The 25500-nt window shown below is 44.7% G+C and overlaps 1 protein-coding gene across 11 annotated transcripts in view; it reads left to right on the top strand.

Annotated features, from left to right (window-relative positions):
- Positions 1-1719: 1719 nt before the first annotated feature.
- DENND5A (DENN domain containing 5A) overlaps positions 1720-25500 on the top strand; it is an 80250-nt gene continuing 56469 nt past the window's right edge. For 4 of the 11 annotated variants that reach the window (XM_036325322.1, XM_036325324.1, XM_036325325.1 and 1 more), the window contains exon 1: positions 1722-2097. In XM_036325322.1, coding sequence (XP_036181215.1) covers positions 1983-2097 — 115 coding nt within the window. In that variant the 5' untranslated portion in view covers positions 1722-1982. Of the gene's footprint in view, positions 2098-25500 lie in introns of all 11 variants that reach the window. The other 7 variants (XM_036325328.1, XM_036325329.1, XM_036325326.1 and 4 more) reach the window with 4 other exon arrangements.

Raw genomic sequence — 25500 nt, 5'->3', positions numbered from 1 at the left:
AGGACTCCATCTGGACACGGATATGAGTGGGACTCCCACCCTGGAGGACTTTTAAGAACTCAGAGCTCCGACTGCCTAATGCTTGAAGTTGGCTGTACCACGAGTCACGCCCTGATCCCTGCTAGGCTTCCACTCCCCTGGACTCTTGCCGCCACAGTAGCTGCCTGACTTGAGACAAAGGCCGTCTCTCCACCTGCAGAGGCCAACAGTGACGGGACTTCGTGTTGGACACTGGCTCCGCTCCCTTTACCGCATGAGCTCCCCACTCTTGCATAACCTGCATGTGACTCTATTGCTCATTGGGAAGATCTCCCCGAACAAACCCGGCGTTGTGGAAAGATAAAAAAGGAGCGAGAGTGATTCCTTTCAGGGAATGCTCCCTTGCTCCTGACAGTGGGCTTTGCGAAGCTACCTCCTCCTTCCCACGTTTCTTCCACAGGTTTAGGCAGGGTACGTACAGGGAGAGGCCAGGCCGGTGCTATGGTTCCAAGTGACGCAGGCTGTGACCGCCAGGCCATGCTCTCTGAGGGAACCAGCGCTTGAGGTGCGTACCCAGGAGAGAGCTCAGGGCCAGGCCTTGGGGAGGCCAGCTGCCTTCCAGGGCCCGCAGTAGCAGCCTGCCAGAGCCAACCGTGAGCTTACCTCTTGCAGGAATAGTAATGATTTATAACACATATGGACTATTTCGAATACAGGGACGATTCCGACCATTTTACCTGTATGCACACTTATCTTACCTAATAGTCACAAACACCGTGGCTGCTCAAGGTTGAACGGTAAATGACCACGTCAGCGTTCAGATCTGAGCCGTCTGTTGTTGCCAGAGCCCATGCTGGCCACCTTCTACTCTATCAGCTCCCTGGCTTCCGCTCTCCACGTTCCTGCCTCCCTCCCTCCCGTGGGAAACCAAGTCAGAGGCCCCCAGACAAGGAAGGGCTTCTGCCCTCGCCCACCCCGACTCCCACTGCTCGAAGGGGGGCCGGCTCAGGGACCGGCTGAGAATTCCCAGCGGCAGAGGAGGGGCGCCGGAGGGGCAGGGGCCGCAGGAGGCTCGCGGGGAGAAAAGGGGGCAGCATGGTTCGTGGGAAAAGGCCAGGCGGGGGTCGGGGTGAGAGGGCTGGAAGCTGGCCAGCAACCCAGGACTCTCGCCCAGGCTTTGTCTCTTAGACGATATGACCGTGGAATAAGTTCTTACGTCTTTCTGGGCCTCAGTTTCCCCGTCTGTAGGAGGGGCCGATCCACCTCGGCCAAAAGAGGGGGCGTCCTCCGCTCTACCGGGCAAAGGGCCCCCGGCCTAGGGTCTCGGCCGACAGCCCGGAGCTGGGATGAGGGGCTTCCAGCCCAGTCCCGCTGCCTCCCCGCGCCCCCGGCGACAGGGCAGGGTCAGCAGAGCTCCGGCTACAGGAAGGGGCGGGGTGGGAGCGCAGCGCGGGCCCGGGTCCCCGCTCTGCGGGCGCGCCCGCTCCTCCCGCACCTTTTCAAGCCTCTCGAAGGCGTGACATCCCCGAGGGAGGGGGGTTACCGGCGACACGGTAGCGGCCGGCCGCGCTGCGGCGACGGCGGTGGAAACTGCGGCCCGCAGGGTCCGAGAGCATCACGTCATCCCCTCCGCCCGGCGCCCGCCCCGCGCCGACGGCGCCTGCGCAGCGCGCGGGAGGGGTCCGCGGGGAGGGCTGTGGGCTCCGCCGCGCTCTTCGCCCTCCTCCAGGCTCGCTCGCTCGGTCCGCGGCGTTCTCGGTCGGCGGCAGCGGCGGAGGCGCGGCGGGGAAGGCGCTCAGGATGCGGCGCGGGGCGGCCCGGTGCCCCCCTGCCCCGTCACGGCAGCCGCAGCGGCCGCGGGGACCGGGCCAGGGCCGGGGGCGGCGGCCCGAGCCGCGGTAGCGGCGGCGGCGGCGGCGGGAGGGGCGGCCTGAGGCCGGGCAGGCACTCGGGTGCGGGGGCTTCGCGCTCCGCACGGCCTGGCCCGGCTCGGCCCCGGCGCCATGAGCGGCGGCGGCGGCGGCGGCGGAGGGGGCTCGGCGCCCAGTCGCTTCGCCGACTACTTTGTCATCTGCGGGCTGGACACCGAGACCGGGCTGGAGCCAGACGAGCTGTCGGGTGAGTGCGCCCGCCGAGCGCTGGGCCGCTTCCCGCGCCCGCTGCCGCCGGGACCCCCCTTCCCTCCCCCGGAAACCCCCGCTCGCCCCGGCTTTGTCCCGGGAGCCGGGCGAGGGTCGGTCGGAAGGACCCAGGGCGGGAGGAGGAGACGCGGGGCTCTGAGCCCTGAGGGTCCCGACGGCCTCCCCGCCCCTTGTTTGGGCACCGTCGCCCCTGGCCAGGCAGCGGGCAGGGTGAGTGTGCTCAGTCCCGTTGCAGGTTGAGTGACTTTAGTATAAAATAAATGGGAGCCCGAACACCCGTTAGGGAGGCGAGAAGGCATCCGTGAGAAAGTAAGTTCCACCCACTTAAAAAAAAAAAAAAAAAAAGAAAAGAAAAAAAAAGAAAAAGAAAAACTTTTTGAGTTTATCTGGCCTCGTCCCAAGAAGCCTGTGCTAGCAGTTCCTCAGAACGGTTCTGACCCAGCCCTGGGCTGGTCCCCGGGGTGGAGAGGACGGAAGGGAGGGGACGTGAGCCACACCGGAGGAGTGAGAGCTCTCCTGTCTCTAGAAAGGCCTTGTGCCCGGGGCCGTGCACTCTTCTATGGAGAGTAATTCTTGTTCTGTGCGAGGCCGGCGTCATTGGTGATGAAAGGGTCGGAGGGAGAGCCTGGGCTGCATAGCGATGCTTCTGAAGTCCTCTCTCCAAGGGGAAGTGGCGGGGGAGCCCAGGGCCAGTGTCCCGACAGGGTGGACATCAGTTGGAGTCGGAACTGTAAAACCCCCATGAATTCCACTGCACCGTCATCGGAGCCTTCGAATGACAACAGTTGTGAGAAAGTTTGCGTCTGGGGCGTCCCGTGTGCAGGTGTCGTGTGGATCCTCTCTCTAGTCTTGGGTCATGGTGTATGCACTGCAAAGCTTCCCTCCTGAAAGTGGTTATCTTGTGGACTAAATTTACTTTGCTTCAGGGAAGATACACAGGTCTGTTTGTTTGTCTTTGTCGCCAGAAAAATTCCAGTGTTATGAAAAAAAAAATTAGGTGCCTACTTCAGATGACAAAAATGGACTGTCTTTTTTTAAAAAAAGTGATAAATTGATGACCTTTAAAAGGTCAGAACAAATATACTGTCTCCTTGAAATTAATAGCAGGTGGAGGAAATAAAAATCATGAAGCAGTAACACAGTTAATACTAGGCCACTTGTTGGGGAAGCTTTATCGTCTCAAGTTCACTTTTTTTGTCTTCAGAACTCATAGTGCAGAAGTTAATTTTTCCTGTTTCACATATTTCAAAGATATGTGACTTTGTGGTGCAGTTGTTGGAATTCGGTTCATGTAATTGAAGGGACCTCGAAGGTGAAAATGAAGCTTCGGAAGGACAGTAGGGCCAATGTCCTGTTAGTTAATTGCCTGACTTTTGGTCCAGTGCTCCTCTCCTGACATTAAACTGCATCTCATTGCCTGGCTGGGTTTTTAGAAAAGAGTAATATGTTGAGAAAGACTAAAAATATCATAGTTCTCCCCAGTAAAAGAAACTTTAAGGTGGTGGAATAAACCAGTGTTATATGGTGTGTTTTTGAGTGTTCATTAAATTGTATAGACACGTGAAAAAGGTAAAGGAAATAATAAATTATATAGAATATCTCTGTGATGGGGCAAGTTAGATAATTCATCAATGCAAAAGAGACTGTAAATAAAAAGCATATTACCAAGTGCATCCTCAAAAATGTGAATTCTCTTTAAGTAAATATCTGTTAATTATCTGGCTTTTCAGTGAGCTAAAATTATATTCCTGTGAAAGCTTATTGGGGGGTAAAGAAGGGGGATGAGTTGTATAAAATGTTTAAAGAAGGGTATTTTTTTCTGTATTTTAAAATGTGGTTGCAGTAGTGGAATGTCAAGACCATTTATTCAGTAGGTGGCCTTTGTTAGAATAGGCACTGATTGGAGAATTTCTTTTCTTTCTTCATTTCATTTCTGGTGGGTTGGGGAGGGGGGCAGTTGAAATCTGGACTACCCAGGGGGAATCTTTGAATAAAACAAAACAGAATACAAATGACTCTATGCAAGTCAGTCTTGAGACCTACAGGGTGCATTTTCTCTGCTGAGCCTGCCTTATAGCTCCCAAATCGGTGATGTCATAGTAAGTAAATGACAGGAAATTGTGAACTGCACCCAGGTGCTCTAGGGAGTTACTGAGGAGTAAGTCTATGATTTTTCCAGCAAATTAAGTTATATGTGTCAGATAGCCACTATATTCCTTTTTTTTTTTTTAAAAAAGATATTTTATTGATTTTTTACAGAGTGGAAGGGAGAGGGATAGAGAGTTAGAAATATCGATGAGAGAGAAATACTGATCAGCTGTCTCCTGCACACTCCCCACTGGGGATGTGCCTGCAACCAAGGTATATGCCCTTGACCGGAATCAAACCTGGGACCCTTGAATCCACAGGCCGACGCTCTATCCACTGAGCCAAACTGGTTAGGGCTATGTTCCTTTTAAAAAAAATATATTTTTATTGATTTCAGAGAGGGAAGGGAGCGGGAGAAGAGAAACATCAACGATGAGAGAGAACCAAATCATTGATCGGCTGCCTCCTGCACGCCCCCCACTGGGGATCAAAGCCTGCAACCCGGGCATGTGCCCTTGACCGGAATCAAACCCGGGTCCCTTCAGTCCCCAGGTTGACCCTCTATCCACTAAGCCAAACTGGCTAGGGAAGCCAATAAATTAAAAAGTGAATCCAGAAAAAGCAAATCAAAGATGCTCAGTGTTTCTTCTGGTTTTGTGGAGGATTAAGATTCATTGTCTGGTTGCAAGTATACAGTTTGCTATGTTGAACATAGACCCAGATCATTGGTTTTTATAGTAGACTAGAGGCCCAGTGCACAAATTCGTGCACCAGTGGGGTCCCTCAACCTGGTCTGCGGGATTGGGCCAAAACTGGCTCTCCAACATCCCCCGAGGGGTCCCGGATTGGGAGAGGGCGCAGGCCAGGCCGAGGGACCCCACTGGTGCACGATCAGGGCTGGGGAGGGGTGTGACAGGTTGGCCAGCCAGGAGGGACCGCGGGAGGGCTCCAGGGCATGTCCAACCTGTCTCACTCAGTCCTGATAGGCCGGACCCCAGCAGCAAGCTCACTTACTGGTTGGAGCATCTGCCCCGTGGTGGTCAGTGCATGTCATAGTGACTGGTCAACCAGTCGCTGTCTGCCCCCAGTGGTCAGTGCACATCATAGCAAGCAGTTGAGCAGTTTTAGCATATCATTAGCATATTACACTTTGATTGGTTGAACGGATGACTGGATGACTGGACACTTAGCATATTAGGCTTTTATTATATAGGATGCTCCCTGTCACCTCTTGCTCTTTCTTGCATACTTAAGCATTTAGCCAAGCTATGTAGTTTATTTATTGTGCAAGGAACTGAGGAAGGTGTGAAATTATTTTGTTTTCTTTTCTGGTTAATTGAAGAAGTTCTTTGGGTTGGAAGGATAGAAGGTACTCTATGAGTGAAGCACAAGAATAGTCAATTTTAGGAGATTGTATTTGCTTGTTAGCTTTTTGAGCTTGTCAGGTAGATAAGCAAATCTGAAAGAATCGCTTTTGATTTACATTTTCCATTATTGTTGGTCCATCCTAAGTGGGAAGGCAGATGGTGGTAGAGTCCAGTACCTCTTTCTACCCCTTTGATGGCTGGGTTTCTGTTTCATGTTAAAGAATACTGTGTGTGATTGTCCTGAGGCATATCTTTTAGCTTTTCCTAATGTTAATTTCACACCAAACATTGTCGTGAATAGTACAAAGAACTTCAGTACATCCTTTTCCCAGATTCACTGATGGTTAACATTTTGCTCCATTTGCTTTATCAGTTATGTGTTCTCTCTTTCTAATATATATAAACAAGTTTATTGAGATATAATTAACATACTATATAATTTACTTACTTAAAGTGTACAGTTCAGTGGTTTTTAGTATATTTCCAGAGTTGTGCAATCATCACTACAATCAAGTTTTGAATATATTCACTATCTCCAAAACCCATACTCCCCATTTCTTCCAATTCCTTAACCTCCAGTCCTAGTCAACCACTAATCTCCTTTTTTTTTTTTTTTTTAAAATATATTTTATTGATTTTTTACAGCGAGGAAGGGAGAGAGATAGAGAGTTAGAAACATCGATGAGAGAGAAACATCGATCAGCTGCCTCCTGCACATCTCCTACTGGGGATATGCCTGCAACCCAGGCACATGCCCTTGACCGGAATCGAACCTGGGACCCTTCAGTCCGCAGGCCGACGCTCTATCCACTGAGCCAAACCGGTTTCGGCCACTAATCTCCTTTTAATCTTTATAGATTGCCTGTTCTGGATATTTCATAAAAATGCATGATTAATGCATCATTAATGTTACTAGAGGCCCGATGCATGAAATTTGTGCAAGGGGCTTGGCCCTCGCAGCCGTGGCTTCGTCTGGAAGGTCATTAGGCTGTCTGGTCTAATTAGCATATTGTGCTTTTATTATTATAGATAGCATGTAGCATGTATTTCTTTTTGTGGCCGAATAACATTTCATTGTGTGACTATACCACATTTTATTTACCCATTAGTTGATGGACATTTGGGTGGTTTATACTTTTTTATTATAATGAATAATGTTGCTGTGAATATTTGTGTACCTGCTTTTGTGTGGACATATGTTTTCATTTCCCTTGGAGTGGAATTGCTAGGTCATATGGCAACTCTGTGCTTAACATTTTGAGAAGTTACCAGACTATTTTTCAAAATAGCTGCGTCAGTTTACATCCCCACTAGCAGCATATAAAGGTTCCACTTTTTCCACATCCTTACCAACACTTTTCAATATACTAGTAGATATCCTAGTAGGTATGAAGTGGTGTCTCATTGTGTGTGTGTGTTTTTTCCAAAGTACAAGAGAAAGTTTATTTAGAAAGTTAGGTAGTAGAAGTGAGCCTGCTGGGCTGTGTAGGCTCAGGACACAAGTTACAGAGGGCTGAAGAAGGGCTCTTGGAGCTTAGAAAGGCAAAGGTAACAGGCGTGGGTGCCGCGGGGGGGGGGGGGGGGGGAGTCGGGGGGGGGGAAGAGAGGGGAAAAGAAAAGGCCTCATTGTGGTTTTGATTTGCATAACCTTGATGGGTAAGGATAACTTACTTAAAAGAAGAAAAAAAAAAGGGCTGTTTCTTCCCAGAGATGAGTATCTATAAAAGTTTGATGAGCCAGTTTCAAACAGGGAGTCAGTATGAGCTAAACTTAATTTTTATTTTCCTCTACCAGTCTAGTCAGTTCTGTGCACATCCTCTCATAGTTGCATCTCTGCTCTAAGGCCTAGACTCTTTTCTAGGTGAAGTGAAACTCAAATCCTGATAGTTTACCTCAGGCATATGTGACACTTTCAGAGATAAAGGTTGCTGGGGGGGCAAAGGAAAGGGGGGGCCAGGGAAGAATTCCTAAGTTAGGTGGTGTGTTTCCTTTTATAAAGTAGAGCAAGTAAGAAGTCAAGAGAAGAGACCAACATACAGAAACAATTACAGAGCAGCCCAAGGCATTTATTTTAAATTTAGTTGGAGAGACTGTATATTCTTAAACATAAGAGAACCCCACTTCACACTCCCTCAGGTAGGGAGGATCACATTGAAGGATCACATTTTACTTGAATGACATTGGGGCCCTAATCCTCTCTTCTTAGGAGGAAATCCTGAGCCAGTGTTTGATGGTTAAACCAAATTCTTTTAGACTCTGCTCAGCCCTTCCTTCCTTCCTAGATTAAAAATAAAATTTTCTTTGCCTTAGGCCTCCTTTGGCAACACCCATTTCCAGTGCTATAACCTTTCATAAGCTTGTTTTTTGGCTAACTCTGGTGGAAGGTGTATTTGGATTTGGCTGGGCTCCTCAATTCCTATTGCCATGCCTGGATTTGAATTAATATCAAGCGGTTTTAGAGGTCTTTCAGGAACGTAGGTACACATGAGGGTAACTATACTTGATCTGTTTTAGGTTCCTATTACCTAGGATCCAGTGGAAGAGAAAGCCTTGCCTTTTAGAAGTTGATCACTTACTTATATACTAGAGGCCCGATGCACGAAATTCGTGCAAGAGGCTCGGCCCTCACAGCCCCGGCTTTGTCCGGAAGGTCGTCCTGAAGGATGTCTGGTTTAATTGGCCTATTATGCTTTTTTATTATAGATATTACTAGTGGCCTGGTGCACGAAATTTGTGCACATTAAAAGGGAATTAATTAGAGGAAATATTTTAATATTGCTATTTGCTCTTTTTCTATAATAGAAGTGTCAGAGATGAAAGAAAATTAGTAAAATGTATATGAAAATCTCCCTCCTGTCAGAGTCTGGGGTGCGCCGCAGGACCCAGAGTCAAGTCCCTGCCCACCCGCGCGCGCCTCGAAATCGTGCAAGACCCAGACCTGGCCAGCCCCACTCCTGTCAAGCCCCTCCGGGCAGGGGGTGCGGCCTCAGGTCCCCCGTCAAGCCCTGCTGGGTGGGGGGGGGGGCGCAGTCTCAGGTCCCCTATCAAGCCCTGCCAGGTGGGGAGCACAGCCTCAGGTCCCCCATCAAGCCCTGCTGGGTGGGGGGTTCAGCCTCAGGTCCCCCGTCAAGCCCCACTGGGTGGGGGGTGCGGCCTCAGGTCCCCTGGCCTGGTACTGGGGCGGGGGGCGCAGTCTCAGGTCCCCTGGCCCTGGCGTGAGGGAACGAGGGCGCGATGACCATTTGCATATTAGCTCTTTATGATATAGGATTGATTTCAGAGAGGAAGGGAGAGGGAGAGAGAGAAACATCAATGATGAGAGAATCATCAATTGGCTGCCTCCTGCACACCCCTTTACTGAGGATCGGGCCTGAAGCCCGGGCATGTGCCCTGACTGGGAATCCAACTGTGACAGTCAGCCACTGAGCAACACCAGCAGGTGTGAAGGGGGTGTGACCAGCCTGCAAACAGCCATCAGCCCCTCACCCAGGCTGGCCAGGCACCCAAATGGGGACCCCCCCCCCCACCCTGAAGGGGGTGTGACCAGCTGCAAACAGCTATCAGCCCCGCACCCAGGCTGGCCAGGCACCCCAGCGGGACCTCCACCCTGATCCGGGACACCCTTCAGAGCAAACCAGCTGGCCCGCACCCATGCACCAGGCCTCTATCCTATATAATAAAAGGGTAATATGCATATTGACCCTAACAGCAGAACAACTGGGAATGACTGGTCACTATGACACACACTGACCACCAGGGGGCAGACGCTCAATGCAGGAGCTGCCTCCTGGTGGTCAGTGCGCTCCCACAGGGGGAGCTCTGCTCAGCCACAAGCCAGGTTGATGGCTGCCAGTACAGCGGTGATGGTGGGAGCCTCTCCCGCCTCCTCAGCAGCACTAAGGATGTCCGACTGCAGCTTAGGCCTGCTCCCCGCTGGCAAGTGGACATCCCCTGAGGGTTGCTGGGCTGCCAGAGGGATGTCTGACTGCCAGCTTGGGCCCGATCCCCCGGGGAGCGGGCCTAAACCAGCAGGTGGACATCCTCCGAGGGGTCCCAGACTGCAAGCGGGCATAGGCTGGGCTGAGGGGACTATGCCTCCTCCACCCCCCCACCCCCCCGCAGTGCACAAATTTTTGTGCACCGGGCCTCTAGTGATTTTTAAAAAAATATATATTTTATTGATTTTTTTACAGAAAGGAAGGGAGAGGGATAGAGAGTTAGAAACATTGATGAGAGAGAAACATCGATCAGTCGCCTCCTACACACCTCCCACTGGGGATGTGCCCGCAACCAAGGTACATGCCCTTGACTGGAATCGAACCCGGGACCCTTCAGTCCACAGGCCGACGGTCTATCCACTGAGCCAAACCAGTCAGGGCTCTAGTGATTTTTATAAATGACTATATAGTTTTGCAATACACTTTTAAACAGTTGGATTTTTTTTCAGCCCTACTTAATATACAAATTTTTGTTCTGCATCACCCAGCAACTTAGAAAGAACTGTTAGAATCTAGGTCTTCTATCTGCTGTCTCACCATTGATGAGATTATTTTAAATTATAGATTTGGGAAAACCAAAGCAGCGGCTTAATCATTAAATAGCAGAGTTGTGGCATGGCCTCTTTAATTCAATCTCCAACCCACATTTCAGTAGAGGAGCTCTGTCAGGAAAGGAGTCAGGTCACTCGTTTTCTGAATTGTAGTTAAGGCTGGATATTATTTTGTGTATATTTTTTCCTGTTTCCCCACTCTTATCAGTTCTGGAAATGTTTTTCTTAGAACAAATAGTTATTAGGGCTTTGTTTCTCTGAAGCTCCCTTTTTGTGTGTGACTGTTTCAGGATGTTTTATGCTTTTTGTTTGAGGTCTGTTTTCTTTGAAAAAAAAAAAAAAAAAAGGTTTTGCATTTGCTAACCTCAGAAATTCCTCAGTGTAGCCTGCAGTTTGCATCTTTTGTGGTTGTAATTTGGGGCTGTCTGTGACTTCTGGTTTACCAATTTTTATAATGAAATGATATGGAAAGCAACTTTCAGGATTTTTAAAGGCAGGAAGAGAGAGGAGGAAATGATTTAGAATTAATAATTATAAATCACGATTTACAGGCCTATCTCAGAGATACTGTGGGTTTGGTTCCAGAGCACCACAATAAAGTAAGTCATTTTCTGCTGATAGAGGATTTTGCCTTTAATTTGAAAAACACACAACCTCAGTGAAGTACAATAAAATGAGGTATGCCTGTGTAAGTGAGTAAACCCAATTTAGAAAAAGCATGCACTTTTGTTATAATGCATTAGAATTACTTTCCAGGAATGTCAAAGGATTTGGTTCTCAGTTGTTTCATCCTTGATGCCCTTTTCTTTCTTTGTTTTTGTAGTTGTAAAATAATGGCCCTCTAAAAATGTGCTAGTCTTGTTATAAATTTAAGGATTAAAGATAGTGCTTCACATAGTAGTTGCTTGATAAGATTTGTTGTATTAATTATGAAAAAATCAAGATTACCTATTCAGAGTTTTAAAGAATTGTATATTATCTCCTCTTTTTTATATATGGTATAATACTTAACTTTTTAGAATAAATAAGCCAGATTTCCACAGCTTTTCAAAGTACTAAGTGAAGAATGTAGGGGTCCGTAGCAGAGAGGAATGGCTAAGATTGTGTTTTCTTTTTTTTTTTAAATATATTTTATTGATTTTTTATAGAGAGGAAGGGAGAGAGAGAGTTAGAAACATCGATGAGAGAGAAACATTGATCAGCTGCCTCCTGCACATCTCCTACTGGGGATGTGCCCGCAACCCAGATACATGCCCTTGACCGGAATCGAACCCGGGACCTTTCACTCCGCAGGCCGACGCTCTATCCACTGAGCCAAACCGGTTTCGGCAAGATTGTTTTTTCATACTCAAAAAGCTGAGGGCCAGAGTCAGATTTATAGGTAAAATGGTGTGATGGGAAAGGCATTTTGTGCTGCACTCTGATTATTTTATAATTTTTAATTTATACAGGTAAATTTTATAATAGTTCAGATGAACCTGTACATTTTTTGTTTTTTAATGAATCTTGTTTTAGTTTATTTAAGCATTTCTATTAACTCAGGATCATAATCTCTTATTGAGAACAAAAAGACAAATATTTAGAAGTATTATCTGCCAAACTGACATTCATCAGTTTTGCTTAACTTTGAGGTTTTGTTTGTCCCAATAATTTTTAATCCCCCTTTTTTTTTTTTGCTAAGTAATTACCTAATCTTCTCCCACCCCCATTTTTTCACATCATCTGTCTGAAACGCATTATTTCCCCTGCATTTCTATTGTGTGGAAGGTGATATTTAAGCATTCACTCGTTTTATCTTAGAGGAATGTTTAATGTTTTAGTCAGCTGATCCAGCTCTGTTGGCTGCTTAGCTCAGTTGATTATGAGTGTTGTCCATTTAATGAGGCCAAGGTCATTGAATCCATTTCCATATGGACCAGTTAAGTTTGTTCTACCCACTTTTGTGCTAGCCTCAACTGACCATCCCACTTGCAAGTACACTCTGGGGCATAGGGGACAGGGCCATAGGCAAGAAAGTGATGCTAGAGTAGCACTTCATTCCTGTTATTTATAGACTAGAGGCCTGGTGCACGAATTTGTGTACCAGTGGGGTCCCTTGGCCTGGCCTGCAGGATGGGGCTGAAACCGGCTCTCTGACATCCCCCCGAGGGGTCCTGGATTGCGAGAGGGTGCAGGCCATGTCGAGGGACCCCCTCCAATGCACAATCGGGGCTTGGGAGGAACGCGGGAGGTTGGCCAGCCCTGGGTCGGGGGGGAGAGGGAGGACACAATGGACCGTGGGAGGGCTCCAAGGCATGTCTGGCCTGTCTCACTCAGTGCCAATCGGCTGGACCCCAGCAGCAAGCTAACCTACCGATTGGAGCATCTGCCCCCGGTGGTCAGTGCACGTCATAGCGAGTGGTTGAGTGGCCTTAGCATATCATTAGCATATTACGCTTTGATTGTTTGAACTGACTGGACACTTAGCATATTAGGCTTTTATTATATAGGATGATAGTTATATTACTAGACACGTATTGTTTATTAAATACACTTCAGTGTCAGGTCCCAGATGACATTATTTCCGTTTTATAGATTAGAAAACTGAAATGCAGAGAATTTAAGTAATATGACCTAGATCAGCAGTCGCCAACTTTTCGGACTTCACAGACCACCAGTGACCACTGGTTGGCAATTGCTGCTCCAAAGGTTTCCTTAAACCAGCGGTCGCCAAACTTTCGGACCTCACGGACCACCGGTTGGTGACCACTGACCTAGATCATATAGCAAGAATGGGAAGCCTGTTTTCTCTGTCTCAAAACCTCTACCACATAACTTTCGGTTATTGAAAGACCAGCTTAATGATGGCACATTGCTTGCATAGATGTATAGATATAGTTGATGTCCTTGAAGAGCTCATAGTCTTCTGAGGAGTCATACATGTGAACCAATAACTGCAGAAAAGGATCAGTTTATTAAGAGAGGAGCAGCTCAGCTGGTGTGCTCAGTGGTTAAGTATTGACCCATGAACCAAGAAGTCACCGGTTCAATTCCCCAGTCAGGGCATATGCCCAGGTTGTGGGCTCAATCCCCAGTAGGGGGCATGCAGGAGGCAGCTGATCGATACTTCTCCCTATCGATGTTTCTATCTCTCCATCCTCTCCTTTTCTCTAAAAAAATCAGTTAAAAACATATTAAAAAGGGGAAAAAAAAAAAGAACAGATAATGGTTCAGGAGAGGGAAAGAGTTCTTCAGCTTTTTAGTTTGTCTTGCAGTATTTACTGTGAAGTGCTTAGCCCTGGAGGTGATCCTGAACAAAAACAATACTCGGATTATTTATTGATTAATTCAGTGCTCATTTAATATGTGTAAAAATACCTATGAGCCTATACATAAATTATAGAATCTGAGGGTTGGACCATGTAAGAAATAGTATTTTTCTCTCTCTAAAAATAAAACTGAGTTATAAAGTACATATTTCCTATAGGGAACTTAGAAATTATAAAAAAGGTCTGGCCAGTGTTGTTCAGTGGTTGAGTGTTGACCCATGCACCAAGAAGTCATGGTTTGATTCCCAGTCGGGGCACATGCTGGGGCTGTGTGCTTGATCCCCAGTAGGGGGCGTGCAGGAGGCAGCCAATTGATACTTCTCTCATCTACGTTTCAATCTCTCTCTCTCTCTCTCTCTCTAAAATCAATAAAAACATATTTTAGAAATTATAGAAAGATACAGAAATAAGTCACTCAAAATTCTATCCAGATTTAAGCCGTTAGCATTTGATGTCTTTCTGTAGTACCTTCTAGTTTAAAAACCTTTTTATTGCAGTATATCTTAAATACAAATCGTAAGTATGTAGCTTGACATTTTTGTAACCATCACCCAGATTAATTATTTTCAATTTTTATCATACGTGGGTTTATGTGTGTATACTTTTAAATGTGAGTCTGTCAGGGATATGTATTGAAAATATATTCTCGTAACCTTCGTGTATTCTCATTCTCTATGGTGACTTACTTTTGAGGAACAAAAGTTTTTAGTTATAATATTGTCCAATTTTTCAGTCTTTTCTCTTTATGTTTAGTGTATTTTGTTTTCTATTTAAAACATCTTTGTTTCCTCTTAAAGGTTTTATTGTTTCACCTCTCACATTTAGACTTGCAATCCCAGAGCTAACTTTTAAACACTATGCTATAGCACTACTTTGTACTGCTTGAAAAAAGCTCCCCAACTTCTTTTTTGTGGGAAAGCTATTTTCAGCACTCTACAGAGTGAAAGAGAAACATTTCCATTGCTCTCACAGCTGGGCCTGAAGACAACAAGGCTTTTGATATGACCAATACAGTGCTTTTAGGGCACATTTATTAAAACAAATGCTAGTCTTTGTGCTTTGATTTAGTATCAATGGGTAAAATTTTAGTGATTAGAAAACTCTGTACAAAAATAATTTATTACTATAAAAAGTCTTAAGGTTAAAGAAAAATTTCTTCTGTTATTGAGGGTATCTTGACAGGAGGCTCCCAGATTCTTAAATCTGTGTGCTCTGGGGAAGAAGAGGCTGTTGGGGCGGGTGGTGGGTGGGGTGGCGGGAGGTCCCCTCTTTTAAGGTGTGGATTGAAATTTGGATGTATGGACATGCCAGTGTTCTGGGTACAGCCATATTTGCTGCTCTGGGCTCTACTTTGGTATGCATTCTGTGAAGCAGATAGATGTTGTCACTTTTCATGCAGCAGAGGCTTCCTTCTTGGGAAGCATTTGGGAATTTCCAGGGCATTTCTGTGTCTTGTTTTTCTAGTTATAGATTTAGAGGAGACTCCTGCATGTATGGCTGTTCTTTTGGGAGGAAAAGATCTACTATTTGTTGAGTACCTTGTGTGCTCCATACAGTTAGGTCCCATATGGTTTACATATGTTAACTCGCTCAGTCCTCTCTATAGGCCTATGAAATAGGTATTATCCCCATGTTACAGATGAGAAACTGAGATTTATAGAAGAGAGACATTGAGCAGGTTACGTAAAATTCAACGAGAATGGAACTAGTATTTGAATCTAGATTTGCCTGTGTTTAAAGTCCTCTCTTCCATTATAGTGTATACTAGAGGCTCGGTGCACAAAAATTTGTGCACTCGGGAGGGTCCCTCAGCCCAGCCTGTGCTCTCTCCCAGTCTGGGACCCTTCGGGGGATGTCCACCTGCTGGCTTAGGCCCACTCCCCAGGGGAATGGGTCTAAGCTGGCAGTCAGATGTCCCTCTGGCAGCCCGGGAGCCCTCGGGGGATGTCCACTTGCCAGCGGGAAGCAGGCCTAAGCTGCAGTTGGACATCCTTAGCGCTGCTGAGGAGGCGGGAGAGGCTCCCACCACCACCGCTGTGCTGGCAGCCATCAGCCTGGCTTGTGGCTGAGCAGAGCTCCCCCTGTGGGAGCGCACTGACCACCAGGGGGAAGCTCCTGCATTGAGCGTCTGCCCCCTGGTGGTCAGTGTGTGTCATAGTGACCAGTCATTCCCAGTCGTTCTGCTGTTAGGGTCAATATGCATATTACCCTTTTATTATATAGGATACCACAGGATACTAGTATACTGTAGTACCTTCCTGGCTTTATATGGATGAGAGGGCCTTCAGATTTGTGAGGCCTGCCTCACCTGAAAGAGATACAAGTTTACTCAGATGTGTTCATGAATTCTAGGAGAGGTTAGCTTTGAAAGATACATTTTTATGTCTCTTTAGCACTTAGCATAGAGCTGTGTACATAGTAGGAATTCGCTTGAGTATGGAATAATGTAGTAATGTAGCAGAATGGCTGAGTGTGGGGTAGACAAGTTCTCAATCCCACGGTGGCTGGGTGGAGAAAACATCACTCTGACTGCATATATTTGTAGCTTGGATTTGAGGTGTTGGATGAATTGTTTTGATTAAGTCTTGCACATTTAATAAATATTTGTAGATTGATATGGTGATGAATTGTGGGGATATTTTCTTTTTTTAAAATATATATTTTATTGATTTTTCACAGAGAGGAAGGGAGAGAGATAGAGAGCTAGAAACATTGGTGAGAGAGAAACATCGATCAGCTGCCTTCCGCACACCCCCAACTGGGGACATGCCCGCAACCAAGGCACATGCCCTTGACCGGAATCGAACCTGGGACCCTTCAGTCCACAGGCCGACACTTTATTCACTGAGCCAAACCAGCTAGGGCTGTGGGGATATTTTCACCTTTAGGGATAATTTAAATTTTTGGCTTGGCACATTTTCTTCTCTTTCTCTATGGTTGCAAGATACGTTCATTTTCAAAATTCTTTAGCCTCATTCTGTAATAGATTGGCTAGTTTGGTTTTTGCTGCTGTGGTAAGAACTGTTATAATTAGCCCTAGCCGGTTTGGCTCAGTGGATAGAGCGTCAGCCTGCAGACTGAAGGGTCCTGGGTTCGATTCCAGTCAAGGGCACATGCCCGGGTTGTGGGTTCAATCCCCAGTAGTGGGTGTGCAGGAGGCAGCCGATCAATGATTCTCTCGCATCATTGATGTTTCTATCTCTCTCTCTCTCTCCCTTCCTCTCTGAAATCAATAATAATAATAATAATAAAGAACTGTTATAATTAGTATCTTTGCTTTCTCTAACAGTTTTATGGGTTTGTTTTGAAAAACCTAAAAAGAAAAAAAAAATCAGAAGAAACTTTTATTTTGCTAAATATTTCTTCAAGAAGGTATTTTATGCTGGGCAGTACTCTAAATGTGGAATCCTAAATAACCAAATTTTTCAAATATCTCCAAGACTAAAAAGGCCTCAGAAGCTTTCCCCCCCAAAATGTAGGAAAATTGTTTATAAATTGGAAAGGATAGAATTGAATTAGTAAGAGGACACTCAACTCTGAGATCATTAAGTATTTATACAGGGGCATTTAATTCCTTTGAATGAATTCATGTCTCCTGATCCAGACAAATTACAGCCCAGAGTTCTGAAAGAATTTTGGGATGAGATCATTTGCTCTTTGTCAATAACATTTAAGGACTCATGGAATTACCACAAAAAGACATATTTTCAAAACTGAGACTGGAAGAGCTTTACGTATTCCTAGTAAAAATCTAGAATGGTTTAAATATATGATATGGGGATTTAGAACAGGAAACTGTAATTATGAAGAGCCAACATGGGCCCACTAAAAGTATGTTAGGTCAGACTAACCACATTTTCTTTATTAAGGGAGTTCACTGGTAGAAGAGGGAAATACTGTCAGCTATCATTTTTAAATTCAGGAATGTTTTGAAGGGAATGATTAGGATATACTTGGGGATAAGAGAGAAATTTCAATTGTTTGATGAAGCAGGTGCTGCAAAAGTAGAAGTATAGAAAGGAGATGGGATTTAATAGCAACACTAAAATGTAAGGATTGCCCTGACCGGTGGCTCAGTGGTTAGAGCATTGGTCTGCACACCAAAGGTCTTGGGTTTGATTCCTGGTCAAGGGCACATACCTGGATTGCAGGTTTGATCCCCAGCCCTGTCAGGGCGTGTGCAGGAGGCAGCCAGTTGATATGCCTCTCACATTGATGTCTGTCTGTCTGTCTCTCTTTCTTCCCCCAACCCCCATCCCTTCCACTCTCTCTAAAAATCAATGGAAAAATATCCTTGATGAGGATTAACCCTCCCAAAAAGACAATAAAATGTAAGGCTTTTATAGTTGGTTACAAGTTTGATTTATGGCAAAAGTATGATTTAGTTGACAAAAAGTTGTGAATTTTAGCTTGCATTAATATATATTGTTTAAAAAGAGGGGACAGTCCTGTTTTAAATTATGCTAGTTAGACCACACCTAGATAGAATACTAATTTCAGTACTAGGAGTCAGGGTGGTCAGGGAACTGAAAACCATGTCATATGAATTAAGTTCAAATGATTTGTTTTATCACTAGTAAATGACTCTGACAATAGCTTCCACAGAAGAGTCCCAGGAGAACTTGGAGAAGGAGAAACGGCAACATTGTTGGAATACCATAGATTTTGATAGCACTCACTTGAATAATTGTAGATTGGCTAACAGGCACAGAAGTGTATGAAGTTCATTCTAGGGAGAGGATAGCATCTGCAAAAGAATGAAGGCATGAAAAAGCATGCCATATTTAAGGAAATACAGTGAGTTAGCACAGATAAAGTATAAAGATGGAGAGAAGGGGTTTGGTGGGTGAGAACGGGGAAGTTAACAGGTGCTTTATATGAAGGTGTAGTAACTGGACACCCATGAGGATAAAAATCTATGATAATAGCCCTGACTGGTTTGACTCAGTGGATAGAGCGTCGGTCTGCAGACTGAAGGGTCCCAGGTTCAATTCCAGTCAAGGGCATGTACCTTGGTTGCAGGCACATCCCCAGTGGGTGTTGTGCAGGAGGCAGCTGATCGATGATTCTCTCCCATCGATGTTTCTAGCTCTCTATCCCTCTCCCTTCCTCTCTGTAAAAAATCAATAAAATATATTTTAAAAAAAGATGTTTAAAAAAAATCTATGATAATAAAAGCATAATATGCTAATTAGACCAGACAGCTGAACGACCTTCCGGACGTCATTCCGGATATCCTTCTGGACAGAGCTGCAGCGGTGGGGGCTGGGGTGGTTAGGGGCGATCACAGGCAGGTGAGCAGTTAGGGGTGGTCAGGCAGGCAGGCAGAGTGGTTAGGGCTGATCAGGCAGGCAGGCGAGCAGTTAGGGGCAATCAGGCAGGCAGGTGAGTGGTTGGGGCGATCAGGCAGGCAGAGGTGGTTAGGGGTGATCAGGCAGGCAGATGAGTGGTTAGGGTGATGAGTCAGGCAGGCAGAGTGATTAGGAGCGATGAGGCAGGCAGGAGAGCATTTAGGGGCGATGAGGCAGGCAGGCACAGGCGGTTAGGGGCGAGCAGGCAGGCAGGTGAGTGGTTAGGGGTGACCAGGCAGGCAGGCAGAGGTGGTTAGGGGCGATCAGGCAGGTGGGCGAGCAGTTAGGAGCCAGTGGTCCCGGATTTTGAGAGAGATGTCCGACTGCTGGTTTAGGCCTGATCACCATAGGGATCAGGCCTAAACCGGCAGTTGCACATCCCTGTAGGGTTCCTAGATTGTGAGAGGGTGCAGGCTGGACTGAGGGACATCTCCCTCTCCCCCCATGTATGAATTTCATGCACCAGGCCTCTAGTGATTTATGTAAGTCTTAATTGTAGTAGGCCTAGAATTCCAGGCTTTTTCACTTATTTTCAAGAGCTCTTTCTCCTTTCCTTTCATCAGGTATTTTTTTTTTTTTTTATAAATCTGAATATTTTTATTTGACATGTTAAACTTTGTAAATTTAAAGTATACAGCATTTTACTTTGGTACATTTATATATTATAATATGATTGCCATTGAAGCAATATTTGTCACATTACATCTTTGTACAATGTTATTATCTACTAGAGGCCCAGTGCACAAAATTGGTGCACTGGTGGTGGTGTGTGTGTGTGTGTGTGTCCCTCAGCCCAGCCTGGACCCTTCCCATTCTGGGATCCCTCTCACAATCTGGGACTGCTGGCTCCCAACTGCTCGCCTACATGCCTGCCTGATTGCTCCTAACTGCTTCTGCCTGCCAGCCTGATGGCCCCCTAACCGCTCCCCTGCCAGCCTGATTGACTCCTAACTGCTCCCCTGCCGGCCCGATTGCCCCCAACTGCCCTCTCCTGCCGGCCTAGTCATCCCTAATTGCCCTCCCCTGCCGGCCTGGTCCCCCACAACTGACCTTTCCTCCCCACCTGGTCTCCCCCAACTGCCCTCCCCTGCCAGCCTGGTTGCCCCTAACTGCCCTCCCTGCTGGCCATCTTGTGACCACATCGAGGTGGCCATCTTTGGCCACATAGGGGCAGCCTTCTTGTGTGAGGGTGTGCCGGTCAATTGGCATATTACCTCTTTATTATGTAGGATGTTCATTTAGTGCATTAGATCTCTATGACTTATTTACTACTTGTACAAGTTTGTATCCTTGAATACCATCAATCTTATCTCCTCCTCTTCCCCCCTCCCCCCAGCCCCCTGGTAACTATCTTTTTTTTTAATGGTCTGACTTTTTTAGGTTCCACAGATAAGTGATAACTTACAGTACTTGTCTTTCTGTGTCTCACTTATCTTACTTAGCATAATGTGCTCATCATGGTCCATCCATATTGTTGCAAATGGCAGGATATCCTCCTTTCTCATGGCTGATTAATATTTCATTGTGTGTTCATACCATGTCTTTTTTATCCATTCATCTGTCGATGCCATTTTGGTTGTTTTCATATTTTGGCTATTGTGAATAATGCTGCAATTAAACATTGGTGTGCATATATTCCTTGAAATCCTTTTTCCTTTGGGTATATACCCAGAAGTGGGATTGCTGGATTGTGTGGTAGATATATTTTTAATCTTTAAAAAATGTATTTTTATTGAATTTCAGAGAGGAAGGGAGATGGAGAGAGATAGAAACATCAAGGATGAGATAATACCATTGATTAGCTGCATCCTGCACACCCTCCACTGGGGATCAAGCCCAAAACCTAGGTTTGTACTCTGGAAATCAATCATGACCTCTTGGTTCATAGGTTGACACTCAACCTCTGAGCCACGCCCGTCAGGCTATTTTTAATTTTTTGAGGAACCTCCGTATTGTTTTCCGTAGTGGTTGGACTAATTTATATTCCCACCAACAGTGTTCCCTTTTTCACCACATCCTTGCCAGCACTTAGATGTTAGCTTGACAGATGTGTGCCCTGCAGGGTATTCAGATGGGCTGAAAGGGAGGCAGTATCTGTACTTGATGTCTTGCTACCAAAGTTCTGTCCTAGCTGTGGTTTGGAGCAGTCCTATCTGGATAGGTTCTCAAACAGTCTCATGTTAAAATAGTACATTTTAGAATTAGGTACATGAGTTGGACTAGGTTGGTGCCTGAAAGATGTCAAGCAGAAGGCAAATTATCAATAAAAGTAATGACTGTATATACAAATCTAAACTTATCTTACAAAGAAAATATGTTGAGAAAATGAACAAATCTGCCTCGAGGGGAAAACATGGCAGTAACAGATGGTTTCTGTTCCTCTTCCATTGAAAAGCTTGGTGAGCAGCTTTCCTGCGTTAGTGCCTTAAAGAGGCCTTGTGGCCTGTCCAAGATAGGGGCAGCTCATTGCCTGCGTTCTGGGTATTTGTTTGTGAATGTCTGACTCCTGAGCACCACAGTCAGCTAGTGATGTGGGGCCAAGGTACAGGATGTCTCTTCAGGGAGCAGTTTCCTTCTTCACTTTATGCTGCAGGAGCTGTAATATACTTCAGTTTCATATGTAGAAGTAGTGACGGAGAGTCATGAATAGAGTGTAGTGTGAGACAGTTTTTTGTAGCTACCAAAAAACTCTGCTAGCCTTATTGTGTTTTTAAAAGATGTCTCTATTTAAAAATGGCTGATAATAATGAAGTAGTCACCCGAAAGTAGCAGCAAGATTAATTATCATTTAGTTAGAAATTGGCCTTCCCTTCTCTTACTGCATGTGCCCCACCGATCAGATGACAGGAAATAATCTCTGATTTGTACAGGGGCTCAGAAATTATCTGGAAGCCAAAGAGAATTGAAATGCTGGGGCAGCAAATGAGTTGAACACAAAACACAAGTTGGTTCTTCAGCATGCACTAGAAATAGAAGTTCGACTTGATAGTACTGCTATTCCTATGGACAGTCTGTTTCAGGAGTTTGTAACAGGCAAGATACAGTGACATCTTTTAGTGCAGAAAGTAAACAGATTATAGCATGAGTGGCACTGAATTGGTGACTGATGTCACCAACAGGATCAATTCTAGGATATCCCAAAATGCCAGTATGCAAAGGATAGCATAATAATCTGGCTATATCCACTCGCAAGAAAAAGAATTTCATCACTCTTACTATAGGTAATGGGAATGACGATAGGATTGGTGTTGATGTGGTGAGGTAAGGCAGTTCATATAACATTTTCAGGCCTGGAGAGAGGGATAGTTCAGTTGCCTTCAACGAGTTTTGTCTTCTAGAGTATAGCTTTGAATGCTTGAAACCTCTGCTTTAAAACATTGACAGATTGTTAAAAACATTATTTTTTATTTAATTAATTGCTTTTAAAAATTAAACTTTTGATTTCAGATAATTTGCTTTTAAAAATTAAACTTTTACTTTTAGATAATAGATTCATATGCAGTTGTAAGAAACAGTACAGAGATTCCCCTGTATTCTTTATCCAGTTTCCGTCAATGGTAACATTTTGCAAAACTATATATTATCACTACCAGGATATTGACAACGATACCATCAAGATACAGAAGTGTTCCATTACCACAAGAATTTCTGGGGTTGCCCTTTTATAGCCCCTCATCTCTGACCTCTGGCAATCAACAATCTGTCTTTATTTTTATAATTAGGTAACTTCACAAATGTTATATAAATGAAATTAGACAGTATATAATATATTGGAATGGACTTTTCTCACTCTTGTGCTAGTAGTGCAGGTCTGCAGGTGATGAATTCTCTTAGTTTTGCTCTACTTAAAAATGTTTTTATTTTTGTCTTCATTAAAGAAAAAATTCTCAACTAAGGATATGCTTTTATTGATTTTAGACAAGGGGAAGGAAGAGGAGAGAGAGAGAGAGAGAGAGAGAGAGAGAGAGAGAGAGAGAGAGAGAGAGGGAGAGAAGAGAGTGTGAAAGAAACATGATAGGTTGCCTCCCATTTCGGATCAAACCTGCATTGTTGGGTCTGTGCTTGGACCAGGAATTGAACAACTACTTTTAGGGAGTTCAAGAGTTCAAGACCACGTTCCAGCCAACTGAGCCACACCGGCCAGGGCTTGTCTTCATTTTTTAAGGTTCTTTTATTTCTATTAGTAGAATTTTGGATTGACAAGATTTTATGCCCCCGCCCCCCCCCCCCCCCCCTTATTACTTGTAAGGTGTTGGTCCATATTTTCTAACCTCCATTGTTTCTGATGAGAAGGTAATTTCAGTTATTTTTTTCTCCTTAAAGTAATGTATTCTTTTTTTCTGGCTCCTTTCAAGATTCTTTTTCTTTAGTTTTTTTTCTTTTCTCCCCCTCCCCCTTTTCTTCCCCAAATCTGAATATGATGTACCTATGTATGTTTTTTTGTTTGTTTTGTATTTATCCTGCTTGGGATCCACTGAACTTCTTGAATCTGTAAATTTAGATTTGAAAAGGAAAAAAAACAGCTTTTTCCTTTGTAGGTAGGGAAAAACCCAGTTCTTCTATGCTATGTATTTTGCCTGTGTATCTCCTTTACTACTTACGAAGAACACTTCACAAAAAGAAAAGAAAAAAAAAGAATATTTCACTCTGACACTTTTGGTCACCAGCAAGCAATTCTCTGATCAGTAGTTGGGTGGCCTACAGTTCTGACACTGTCAACCTGGAGATAGCAACAGATCCCACAGGTTAAGGACTCAGTCTCACAAGATTGGCTCCATTCAAACAGCAATCTCAAATATACCAGGTTATCACCTGTGCTTCTGACCATTGAGCTTCCAAAGACAGCCCCGCCTGGGGTTTGATTAATTTGCTAGAGTGGCTCTCAGAACTCAGGGAAACACTTGTGTTTACCAGTTTATTAAAGGATGTGATAAAGGATACAGTTGAACAGCCAGATGAAGAGATACATAGGATGAGGTCTGGAAGGTCCTGAGTGCAGGAGCTTCTGTCCCTGTGGAGTTTGGGTATGTATGGATGTGGTTGCCTGCCTGGAAGTTCTCTGAACTTCACACTGTTGGGATTTTATGGAACCTTCATGTAGGCATAATCAATTATTAACTCCTTTTCTATTCTCTCTTCCCTCTATGGAGGATGAGGGGTGGGACTGAAAATTCCAAGCTTCTAATCAGCATTTGGACTAGCCCCCATCCAGGAGCCATCTAGGGGCTTTACACAGAGTCACCTCAATAGAATAAAAGATATTCCTAATGCTCTTATCACTTAGGAATTTACATGGGTTTTAGGAACCTTATGTCAGGGACGAGGTCAAAGACTAATATTAGAATAAGAGATGCTGTTAGTGTTTTTATCACTTAGGAAATCACAAGGGTTTCAGGAACTCTGTGCTAGGAACTGGGGCAGGTACCTGTCTATTTCAATTATTTCACAATATCTTTTTACGAAATTTGGGAAAATTTTGTGTTTTTCCCCCCCCACTACTTCTAAAAATATTGTTTTCTATCTCATTTGCTCTCCTTTCCTTCTGGGGCTCCAATTATATGTATGTTAAACTTGTTAACCCACAGATTTCTCGGGTCCTCTCTGCTGGGATCCCCCCCCCCCCCCCAGTTTTTTTCTCTCTGTTTTTCAGATTGGATAATTTTTGTGAATTTATTTTTAAGTTCACTAACTCTTCTGCATCTTTAATCTGCTGTTAAGCCCATCCACTGAGTTACTGTCTGTTTCTCTGTTGAGATCTATTTTTTCATTATTATGATCTAGCTCTTTTGAAATCCTGTGTGCTAATTCCAATATTTGGGTCAATGCAGGGTTGGTTTCTGTTGATTGACTCTTCAAGAGATTAATGTTTTCCTGTTTCTTTAAATGCTGAGCAGTTTTGGACTGTGTTCTTGATATTGAGATACCTATGTTGTAGAGACTCTGGATTCTGTTAACTTCCAACAAAGAGCATTGAATTTTGGTTGTTTTGATAAATTCTATTCCCCTGTAGTAAGCAGCAGCTTAAATCTCTGTTAGTTTTTTTAGTCCTAACTTGGTTGCTTGGGGTCTGCTCCATGCATGTATGGTTCCAGGATCATCCAGAGATTTGGACAGAGTTTATACATGGGTTGGGGTATCTCCTTTCTGACTTTCTCTGGAATTTCCCACCCTCACTTGCCAGCTGCAGTGGTTGCTTTATAGTCTGTATTCAGGTTCTTCAAGCTAGTAAGACTGTGGGCTTTTGTCTGAATTTTAGCCACCTCTCATGGTACAGACTGAGACCTCCTTGGCCCAAAGCCATAATAAGGGAAACCAGTGTTGTTACCTTCTTCCAAGTGTTGACCCTCCTTCCTACTTCAGAATCTGCATGCTTTTTCTTCTTCAGTACCTTTGGATAGTTGTTCTTAAAAAAAATATTTTGTCCAGAGTTCATATATATGTGTAAGAGAGTTGGTCTCATAGGAGCTCTTTGCCATAACTGGAAGCAAAACCCTCATCACAGATAAAAATTATTCTATTGACAAAGTCAATTATTATTTTTTGTTTACCTAGAAAGTAGTTATTTAGTAGTACATACGTTCTACTTTAGATTCTGTGAAAACCTGCCCATTTAGGTTAATCTGTAAGTGATCAAAATGTTTCCTGCCCAAATTAGAAGAAACACTTGGAGCTGTGGTTTCTAACCTTTTTGGGTCATGGGACTCTTTGAGACTGATG

Source organism: Myotis myotis, unplaced genomic scaffold (assembly GCF_014108235.1).
Source record: "Myotis myotis isolate mMyoMyo1 unplaced genomic scaffold, mMyoMyo1.p scaffold_m19_p_10, whole genome shotgun sequence".
Lineage (NCBI taxonomy): Eukaryota > Metazoa > Chordata > Mammalia > Chiroptera > Vespertilionidae > Myotis > Myotis myotis.
This window is presented reverse-complemented; position numbering and strand designations above follow the sequence as displayed.